The sequence below is a fragment of the Nicotiana sylvestris genome, chromosome 2 (assembly GCF_000393655.2).
Source record: "Nicotiana sylvestris chromosome 2, ASM39365v2, whole genome shotgun sequence".
Classification (NCBI taxonomy): domain Eukaryota; kingdom Viridiplantae; phylum Streptophyta; class Magnoliopsida; order Solanales; family Solanaceae; genus Nicotiana; species Nicotiana sylvestris.
The window spans coordinates 83,238,041-83,249,449 of NC_091058.1; the positions used below are offsets into that span (position 1 = coordinate 83,238,041).

Here is an 11,409-nt window from a genome sequence, read left to right on the forward strand (position 1 = left end):
TCCCTCATGACTGGCTATGAAAGAAATGAACAGGTAAAATAGCTAAAATTGTTTTCTGGCGAGGTCTAACTCATTTCTACGTTACAGGTAGACACACATGGAGATCACAGGGAAAACAAAAAAGTTAATGATATTGCACTTTGGCAAAAGGATGCGGCTCACATCTACAACATCTGGCAAGGAACCTGGTTCCCTTGACACAGGTTAGTAGTCCTTTTGTACTCTCATGCAAAAAAATTTAAAACGGCTAAAAAGGGTGCCACGTCATTAAAATTTCAGTTTCTCCTTTTTCTTCCTGGAATCAAAGCGTCCTGTCCGTTATGAAATGACCCACCTACCCAAAAAATCAATACCCGTTCCTAACCGGTCTCTCACCTCCATTAAATTAATCTAAAGGATGTCAAAAGCCAAAACTTCCCTTTTTCTCTCAACAACCAAACACTCTCTTCTTCCTTGAACTCTCACTACACTCCACCATGTCTAAAAATCTCGAAGCCACAAATGTCCCAAGTATCGTCCCCACTGTTACTTCATCTACTGAAGCACCGGTAAAAGAGCCCAAGTCCCCGATGACACCCAGTCCAAACCTTAAGCAAGATTCCCAACCACCCACTGCCTCTTCACAAACACAATCAAATTCTGCTTCTCATCGGAGTCGCAAGACTTCAAACCCCAAGAGGTTTGTAGCTACAACCTCTCCTTCTGTGTCGCCGAAAATATTGGAGGAGGAAGAAACAGTAAAAGGAGAAGAAAATCAAGAAGTCTCCAGTCTGCAAGTGAAAAAGAATCCTGAGGCATAACATGGGGTGGTTCACAATGGTAACGAATCATCAATGACTACACCAGGCCTCGACTTGAATGTCACCGATTCTACAGGTAATACTCTTACCGGGCCTTCTGAGTTTACTTTGGGGTTAGAAGAACAAGAATCCATAGAGAATATGCTGTCAATAGCTGCTGAGGGAAGTTTGGTGGGTGGCTTTGAAGGTGTGTCTAAAACCCAAGGGTCTCAGGGGGAAGGTGATAGTCTACAAGTAGAGGGTAGAGAATTGGTGCCTATCGAAAATACGACACCTGAAAATACTACTGGGGAACCACATGAGGGACCTATTCCCTCCGCCCAAGAGGAGCCCTCTACTTTTACTTGGGATGAAACCCCTGGTTCTCCCTAAGAACCCCAGGTCAGTGCTGATCCCGCTCTCTTTCCTCATTTCTATGCTGAGCCATTGACCATTGTTGTTCCTGAGTTGAGATCTATGTTTGAGGAGGAGAATGAGGATAGTGAAGAAGACTTTGAAAATGTGGCTCTTGCAAGCTTCATTAGTGCTAGGATTAGAAAGGCAACTCCCAAGGAGTCCACTCCTAAAAGACCTACTACTAGGCTACAGAAGAAGGAAGCTCTTGAATTAGTTCTAAGATAAAATAGAGAAGATAAGAAGAAGAAGAGATTGGTGAAGGATGGAAAGATTATGAATAAGAAGGTAGTGCCTCCAGTACTTGTTGTTGACATTGATGACGAGGTGAATGAGGAGCCTAGTTCCTTAGTTCGTAAGTCCTCCAAGAAACCTACAGTTCCGAGATCCAGGAAGGAGTCATATGAGAGTGTGATGGAGTTTAGCAATGTTGAGGTTGAAATGTCTGGTAAGAAGGCGGCTGAGATGTCTGATGAGAAGGTGGCTGAGAAATCTGTGTTTGAGAAAGTGTTTGAGAAATCTACAGACAAAGGGAAAAGTGTGAGAAAATTAGTGAAAAGAAAAGCTGGTGAGGAACCTGGTTCCTCCAAGAGGGCCAAGCTGCTTGCGGACAAGGATGCTGGAAGAGAAAACTTGAGAAATCAAAAGGTGTTGTGGGGCAGAACATTTGCCCCTGATATTCTAGACATGACTGGTATGCAACAACTGGTGGAGATTTGTGAGTTTCAACAGTGGACACATTTGTTCATGGTAGAGAATCCTAAGGCGTGTGAGGCAGAAGTGCATAGTTTTTATGCCGACTTTTTCACAGTAGAGGATGACAACATCTGTATGAAGGTGAATAAGGTAGACTTTATGTTGGATGTGAGTGTGTAGGGAACCATCTTGGGAGTGCCTACTGACACTACTATAAATTTGGAAAAAACCGACCAAGGTCGACCGACCAACTTTGGCCGGTTTTTTTACCATAACCAAAGTTGGTCGATAAAAAAACCGACAAAAGTTGGTCGATTTTTCAAAATATTTTATTTTTAAATTTTTTTTTGTATGAAACCGACCAACTTTGGTCGGTTTTCTTTGGCGCAAAAATGTGGGAAACTATTTTTGAGTCCCGTAAAACTTATTTTTCAAGAAACCGACCAACTTTGGTCAGTTTTTCATTTAAAATAAATTAAAATTAATATTAGAAAACCGACCGAAATTGGTCGGTTAATTTGGCCGGTCATTTTAAAAATCCGACCAACTTTGGTCGGTAATTTTATTTTTCAATAAAATCGACCAACTTTGGTTGGTTATTTTTGTGCGAAAATACAATTAAAGAGTATAAATCAAATAAAAGACAGTCTTAAAATAAAATGCATCAATGGTCTAGTAGTAGAATAGTATCTTACCAGAGTACAGACCCCGGTTCGATTCCCAGATGGTGTATTTTTTAATTATATCATTAAAATACCGGCCAACTTTGGTCGGAAAAAACCAACCAGCTTTGGTCCGTTTTTTTGGGCAATTATTTTTTTGAATTTAATTGACCGACCAAATTTCCGACCAACTTTGGTCGATATGCTCTTTTGACCTTCAAAATACCGTCCACATGTAAATGGTCGTATTTTGGACGGTTATTGGCCATTACCGACCAACTTTGATCGATTATTTTGGACGGTTTTGCCCGGATTTCTAGTAGTGTGGCGGCATATCCTCCATTGAAGGGACTTGTTCTTCAAACTTCATAAATGCCATTTAGAAGGATAATGCAGTACAACAAGGGGTACAAGTACACAAGAAGGACTTCCTTCCAGCATACCAACTGTTGTTTGAAATGGTCAACAAGGTTCTGCTCCCACGCGCAGAAAGACGTTCCATTATGTCACGAGCCGACTTGTTTCTAATGGATGCCTACTCCACTATAAACCTGTCTAGTCTCATAATAGAATATATGAAGAAAGTGGAGGATTTTAAGGATGGTAATAATGGGTTGCCGTACGAGTCCCTACTCACCAAAGTATTTAACTACTTCAAGGTCCCCTTGGGAAAGGCTATAATGGGTACTCACAAGCAAACCTTCTCCACGACCACCTTAGAAGAGTGTGAGTGTATCGATAAAAGGGGAGGGGCTGGAAGCAATTCCACTATCTCTCAACTAATTGAAGCTCAGAATACTGCCACTGAAGAGATAAGGAAACTGAAGGCACGAAATGCCATTCTCGAAAGTTAGCTCAGTTAGGCCCAGGAGGTACCTGGTTCCAGCCGTTCACAAGGTACAAAGATTGCCCGACTGACGGAAAATGCTAATATGAGGAAATAAGTCGAGGACCTGAAGGAGAGGCTGCTCAACGAGCAGGTATTAGCAAATGCTCGAATGGACATCCTTCTTAGAACCCCTACCTCTTCGTCTATGCCTCCCCCTTCCAATGCTCCTTAAAATCATTCCCTCCCCAATGTCAAGTTTAAGATATCTATCCTCTATTTTGATCCTTTTTTGTTTGGATGTGTTTAGTGATTGGTATTTTTTTTGCTATTTTAATTTGTGGATGATTATGTAACAACTGGTACTGGTCCCAGCTTATTTCCAAAATTAATAAATATCCCGTCCTTTTGTTGTGCGTACTTTGCTCTTATGCTCTATTTAGTCATGTTTGTGTGCGCGCATATGTCATGAGTTAACCAGGCTAAACTTCTTTTTGCTTATTACTTGTGATTAATCTTTTTATGATGCCAAAAGGGAAAAATAAATTGAGGGGGAACAAGAGAGGGAACAAGTTCAGGGGGAATACAGGAAGTATGCATGCCACTACATGTCACTCTGGTTTTTAGGGGGAACTTCAATTACAAGTTTATCATCATAAAAAAGGGAAAAATTGATAGGTTATGTGACCTGTTATGTTTTGATGATCTAACAAACTCAAAGAACCAGATGGGGAACCTGTTCCACATCCTCAAGTGCTCAAGAACAACAAGTCTCAAGTCAGGGACATATCTCAACAATTTAGAGTCAAAGAAACGATAGAGAGAACAGATGGACATCACTTTCCTTGCTGACTGTACTAAGTCAACTCCCCACAGGCTGTAAAGCTGCTGCAACTGTCCTCTGCACACACGCAACACCATAAACAATGGAACAGTCACTTTATGGGGAATGCCTTTGTACCAAATATGCTTGCATTGGGAAATATTAACATGAAGTAAAGCAAAAACAAGTCACTTGCACATTCGAGAATCGATCAAGCTTTCTCTCAAGTGTGTCAATCTTGCAAGTGACTCTAAAGGCTTCAAGAACAAAGAACAACATAACGAAGGACAAGTTTCCTGTATTGAGCCATTACATGTCCTTAGTTGTGTTGCACCTTTGTTCAAGTGATTTACTTGTAATTCCTACTTAGCTTAGTTAAGAAGCATTGTGTTGGAAACCGTTTGTAAAACCATAAACCTTGTGTTTGTGTCTTGGCTAGAGTTAGTCAAGTTGTAAGCTTTGTAATAGAGTTATTGCAAAGGGGCTTGTAATAGGGTTATTACATGTTAGTGAAGGATTAAGAGTTTAATTCCTAGGTTACAATAGTTTATAACCTATATAAAGTCTTAGTTTCTCTATATAGTTTGATGGACCCTTAGTTTCTATCAGCACCACATAAAGTCTAGGTCCTTATGCCTGGTGTGAGGTTTCACCTCTTCACTTTCAATAAGCGTTGCATTTCCCTTTTGTGGTACAACATGATTTACGTATCTATCACAACAATAAAAAAATAAAAAAAATTGACAACGATATATGTTAAACTTAGCTTGCTACATATTCCAAGGCATCAGAGTCTGCTTGACTAGGTGCTTATTAGTGGAAATTCGAAACATCCCACGGGTTTATCAGATCTCAATGTTCATATACCCGATACTACATCACTTTCTATAACATTAATTAATCTGCCATAATTGCAGCGATACGGAGCGTCATTTTCTCTAGGCAGCTGAAGATCCTCTCCAATCTTATACACTTATTTAGAAGAGAGAAACAAAAGGTGTTTGCATAGAGGGACTCACGGCTAATAACTAGTGATAAAATAACCAGACACCAAAATTCTGCTGCCTCACAAACCTTTGAAGGGTTATGCCTTATATTAATACCTTTCTACCATGAAAAACACAGGTTATATTTTGTATGCAAAAGATTCGACATCTGAATACTAAAGTATTAATGTAGCAAAACACCCTTGAAAGAATGTTACTCAGAGACAAAGATGAAGAACATAATGATGCGAGCTTGTTTCTCTAGTTATAATTAAAAGTCATAATTGGAAGGTTTCAGTCTGTGACCCTCTCTTAATACCACTAGCTAGTGGTCTCAATTGTTGCATCTTAGACTGGCCTTGTAAAATAATTATGGTACTTCCATGCGTTGTTTAGTCAGATTTTTCAAAGTTCTTTTATCCCCAACATTCATGCCCTTTCTCATATCATAACTCGACACAAGTACACAGAGTAAAATTTTATGGTAAATCGTACTCAACATATCACATAATAGATGCTCTTTTACTCAGGGTCACGGACTCACCTCCTAAAAGCTGGGCTTTATTTTGGAATTAGGAGGGCCGAGTGCAGAAAAAGCCACTTTTAACCCTGCTATTTAAAATATATCCACAATTTACAATGTATTTAAAGATTAGCCAATTTACCTAAACTTCAGTACTAAGTATCCTGAATGCTGCTAATTTGAAATCCGGTCCTGAATTGCTGAACTACTAATTTAAAATTCAGGACATAAGATTCGAACTTCTGGACGCAATTTTCGAACTTTAGGATACGATATCCTGAAGTTTGAACTTTGAGGTTTAAATACTCTAGGACGACGTGTCCTGAAGTTTGAGTGAAATTGACGAATCTTTAAATATATTATAAACTGTGGATATATTTTAAATAGTATGCTTAAAAGTGGCTACGTTGGTGTCATTTCCACGAATTAGGACTCACCTCCGAACCATTGGGCCAGAAAACATGGCCCAGATTTATGAACTGACCCGGGCCTTGTTTTTTCCACTAGTGGTGAGGAATTCTCTTTGTTGGAATATGTAAGCTGATGAATGCCCCTCTAATTCCCGCTGAAATTCAAAACGAAGCCTGAGAATTGAGAAATCTTTCCAACTCCATAACAAGGCTTCACAATGCTTCATCGTACCAAAATTCTCTCCGAAAACATTTCCAAACTAAACCTTAGCAAACATTTCCTCCGGCAACATTGTCGCACGAAGTCGACTCGCCGTTTCAACAACGCCAAAGATGAAGATGAAGATTATCACGGAGTCCGAAGAAAAACTGAAAATCAAGAAGCACAAATTTATTTGCTAAAAAGCAGAGGTCAACACCTGCTCATGAATCCCAGAGTTCTTAATTCCATTGTCCAAAAGTCCAACATACTTCCTACTGATACCGTTCTAGAAATTGGACCCGGCACTGGAAATCTTACCCTGAAGCTTCTAGAAGTTGCCGAAAAAGTCATAGCCATCGAAATTGACAAACGTATGGTTGAGATTCTTCACAAGCGCGTCTCTGAGCGAGGGCTTCAGGACCGCTTAACTGTAAGTTTATATGCTTATACATTGTTCGACGAAATGCGTAACAAAAATAGTATTATTAGTATAAAATTCTGTACTATTAATATAACGTTTGGTTTTGGTTAAAGTTCAGCATAACTGATATTGACATAACTTACGGGAATCAGGTGTCATTTCATAGGGGATAGAAGGTGATATAAGACTAGGTTTATTAGTAATACCAGGGTTAAGCTAATTCTATATTTTGGTATGGCCATCTCTACATCCTATATTATTATCTATGGCATGCCAATCCATGTATTATTACACTATATAACAACCCTTATATTATAATCCTTGTATAACTTGTCACTGAACCGAACAAACCTTAATGCAGTTGTGTTGACATGCCTAGGACTTTATACTTAGTTCAGTTGAGTAGTTGCCATTTGGGTTTTGCAGGTTATATGTCAAGATGCTTTAAAGACCGAGTTTCCAGAGTTTGATCTTTTGGTAGCCAACATCCCTTATGGAATTTCCTCTCCTTTGGTTGCTAAATTGGTTTTTGGGAAAAACCCATATAGGAGTGGGACGCTACTTCTTCAGAAAGAGTTTGCAAGGAGGCTATTGGCAAATCCAGGGGACTCTGAGTTTAATAGATTAGCTGTGAACGTGAAGCTGGTGGCTGATGTAGAGTTTGTCATGAATGTGAGCAAGAAGGACTTTTTGCCGTGTCCAAAAGTTGATTCTGCTGTTGTGAAGATACATCCTAAAGCTGAAATTCCAGAGTTGGACTATCAAGAATGGTGTGCATTTACAAGAACCTGCTTCACCAAGAAAAATAAAACATTAGGTGCGATCTTTAAGCAGAAAAGAATGTTACTGGAGTTAATGAAGCTGCAAGAAATCAAACTGGATGAAGTGAATAACGCAATTTACAGTGATTATCATGTTAATGATTCAGAAGATGAAGATGGGCTGCACAATGAAGATAATGCTAATGTCTCTTCTGATGTCGGAATGGACCTGAACTTGTTCAGAGAGAAAGTCATTGACATTCTACGATCTGGTGGATTCGAAGATAAGAGGCCTTCAAAGCTCTCCCATGAGGAGCTACTGAACTTACTTTCTTTGTTCAATCGAGCTAGGTTGCACTTTCACGGTCAAGTAAAACCCACGAATGGAAAGGATGCAGAACTTGCTTCTGCATTTGGTCCATTATAATGCTTAAATACACACCATCCATGCTGTGTAGTCTTTCACCTCATTTAAGTAAATGGCAATTCAACCAAGTTTGTTGATCAAGCCATAGCTGCAGATGATCAAATCTTTTACAAGAACTTTGCAGAAGATATCTCATTTGGTACTCAGAACAGGTCATATTTTAGAAGGTCATAGGATTGATCTGTTCTTCTTAGTCATTTCATGTACTGTATTCTCGGCAGAAACTTTATGTCATCTGGATTAAATTCGACGGTGGAATGTCAATGGATTTCATAAGATGCTGTTGTTTATGAATTATCATTACCATTTAACAAATGGGTGGACTCGATTGGAGCCCATAGCAAGTGGTCATTAAGCCAAATCGGCTTCTAAGCCTTGAGACAATTGTCCAACCTGTTTCTGAAATCCCCTCCTTCAGGGATGAGAGTATCTGGTTGTTTGCTTGCACCTTGTCGGCCACCTCTACCAGTAGCCAGTGCAGAACCGGAGCTTCGGCTGATACTTGGCACACTTCAACCTGGCCTATCATAGATTTCTCTCTTCAATGGTTCAGCTTGAATGACCGTTGGTAACGAAAAGGGGAAGGGCCTGCAACAAGCCTCGCTTGAAAGAACCTGCTTGAGACCCCAGGTCTAGTTTCATTTAGTTGTTATTCTACTCATGCTGGAATACTGGGTTTTGATTGTCCTATTTAACTGTTTTCTTCTTTTCTTGTTTGGTAAAATTCTGAATAACATTTTCTTTCGAGTTTCCTGATCATCAGAATATTTTACGTTGTCTCTTTGATTAAAGGCCTGTTAAATGTAATATGTAGTTAATATAGCTTAAATATTGATCAAAAGAAAAATCGTCCATCTTCACTTTTGCAATTGCCTTTTCCTTTCAGGAATAGAATTCATTTTTTTTTAAGTGATGATGTTTAACATAAGGGGATTTTTAGAATGACCTATGCACGACTTTGCTTTATACACGTTGCTTATTAGCTTTAATATGCTTTTCCAAGAGTTCATGTTGGAGATACTACAATTTAGTGTTTATTTAAAAGGGCAGAGTGCAAGAAGGTTGCAGTGGCATGGGAAAGCGCATGAGCTGAAAGACTGGTGGTGAGCTGCAAAAGCAAGATCAAGAGAAGAAGGCAGCCATGGCTTGACATATTGTCCTTACTATCTCCCATGAATTGGTATAATATGTCCCAAGATAAAGTGAACCTTACGGTTGATGGGAACTGGAACATCTTTGACCTCTTTCAAATGTAGGATATGTTGAAATCCTTGCCTTTTTCGGTTCTGCATACTTCTGTAATAGCATGAATATTTTAGTAACTATACCCTCTCCACCCCACTCCATGGATTTTGCCTGCTACAGGTTGTTTCGAATTTTTCAGGCAGAGATAACTCTCTGCCCCAGGTGGGCAGCATTTTGGTATTGCCACCTTTAATTATTGCACATTTGCTCTCATATCGACCTTGTGAGTTCTCTGAAATATTGGGATGTCTATGGTGTAAGCAGGCTGGACTGGTTCTCAAGTCAGAGATATGAAGAATCCAAAAATCTAAGCATGGGATTACAATTGCCTATCTCATTTGCGATTAAAAAAACTATCAACATCTCAATGGGACGATTCTGATGATTTTAGCTGGAAAAATGGTGGGATTCAGTCAACCACAAGAGGATGACAAAGCCCTATTAGTTTCTCCCCGTGGTTATTTTCCAGTGACTTTCTCCCAGTAATTCTGCAAAAGGAAAAACGCTACTGAACGGTGATTAGAACAGTGATCTGCACAAATGCAGTAAACAAATTACATAGATTACTATCCTAAAGCAGTAAACAAGTATATAGATCGCTGGCTTATCTGCGCATTTCCTCTAAATTTATTGAGGTTAAATCACTCTTCTAAATTTCCAGCTTTACTGAGTAATTTCTGTCAACGTAACTAGAATTTTGGATATTTTATCATAGGTTGACTTGATCTAAAACTTTGTGGTGCCATTCAAGTGGATATTTTCTGATATTTGTGTTTTTAGGAGAGGAAGTATTCGTTGCAATGTGAGATTGGAAGAGAATACAGGGAATTACAGTGTTAGAGTTTGTGATATGACATTGGCTTCCTTTCGTCATTGTAAAAAAAAAATTCTTACCAGAGGACGTAGACGTACTAGTTGAACCTCGTAAATCTTGAGTTCATCTTTCTTCTACTGTATTTGTGCAATTGACCGTGAGCATTTTATCACGTGCTTGTGATAACTGATAACATTTTATCTATATATGTTTTTTAACGAGGTGATTCCAATAGCAGAAACGCGTTGATTGCCATAGGAATTGAGTCCCTACTCCTTGTGGAATTTCACATACAAACAACATCTACTCCTACAACTTGTTTGGATGGTTGGATGGTTGTTACCTATTGTATTGTTTCCTTAAATACAATATTTGTTTTGATTGTTAATTAAATTTTATAGTATCCTATCGTTAAATTCGTCGTTATATAATGATAAAAAAGTACTAATTTTGTGTGGTCACGTCATTTTATCCAAATATTGTATTCGTTAAAGTATTATAGTACAATATAATATAATACAATACAATATAATACGATTCATTATGAAAGATAGGTAACAACCATCCAAACAAGCTGTTACATTAAAACCTATTCATTTGCAAGGTGGCGCATGGATTGTTGAGTTGGATTTTTTTTCCTATCTACAACAAATTCAAGATATAAATGCAGTTTCCGAATTGATTGATATAAACACTCAAGAATATGATGGAAAACTGTATCTGTATTGAATGCAAAGCTCAATTTAAATACAAGTCTTCCTAAGAGTACTCTTTGAATTAGGAGATTTATTCAAATCAAAACACTATCTAGAGCTAACTAACTGAATGATAAGTATGAACTAAAAGGATAACTCTAAATCTATATCTAATCTAAGGATAAGCATGAAAGCTAAGAACTAATCCAAAGGGATAAACAACTAGTTACAATTGTTGTTCCAATACGCCCCCTCAAGTTACACGATGTGTAACTAAGCCTAACTTGAACAAATTTCGGTCAAATGCTGGTTTGGCAAGTGGCTTGGTGAGCGTATCAACTAGTTGGTCAGCAGAATGAACATGAACAACTTGAACCCCCTTCTGTTGAACATGGTTGCGCACAAAGTGAAAGTCCACCTCAACATGCTTCATGCGACTATGAAGGCCTGGATTCTCGCTTAGGTAAGTGACACCAATGTTGTCACAGTAGATTGTGGGAGTATCTTTGACAGAAAGCTTCATCTCAAGAAATAGGTTTTTCACCACAACAATTCAGCAAGAGCGTTGGCAACAACTCTATATTCAGCTTCGGTTGATGAGCGAGCGACAATTTTCTGCTTTTTCGAAGACCAACTGATTAGGTTACGATCAAGAAACAGAATATAGCTAGACGTGGAGGATCTGTCAGTGAAATCTCCAGCTCATTCGGTATCAAAATACATGT

At 38.7% G+C, this 11,409-nt stretch overlaps 1 protein-coding gene across 4 annotated transcripts; it reads left to right on the forward strand.

Moving 5' to 3' along the window:
- Positions 1–6,259: 6,259 nt before the first annotated feature.
- Positions 6,260–10,050, forward strand: LOC104213607 (ribosomal RNA small subunit methyltransferase, mitochondrial). 4 transcript variants are annotated; one of them, XR_011405038.1, is made up of 3 exons: positions 6,260–6,751; positions 7,169–9,182; positions 9,440–10,050. XR_011405038.1 is itself a non-coding variant. In XM_070167435.1 (2 exons), exons 1-2 carry the CDS (start codon positions 6,338–6,340, stop codon positions 7,928–7,930), a joined length of 1,176 nt encoding a protein of 391 aa, XP_070023536.1. In that variant the 5' UTR covers positions 6,260–6,337; the 3' UTR covers positions 7,931–9,388. The 4 variants fall into 4 exon arrangements, 1 of the variants encoding a protein (XP_070023536.1); XR_011405040.1 differs by having other exon boundaries at positions 7,169–8,560; positions 9,440–10,048; XR_011405039.1 differs by lacking the exon at positions 9,440–10,050 and having other exon boundaries at positions 7,169–8,560; positions 8,981–9,388.
- The last annotated feature ends 1,359 nt before the right edge of the window (positions 10,051–11,409 follow it).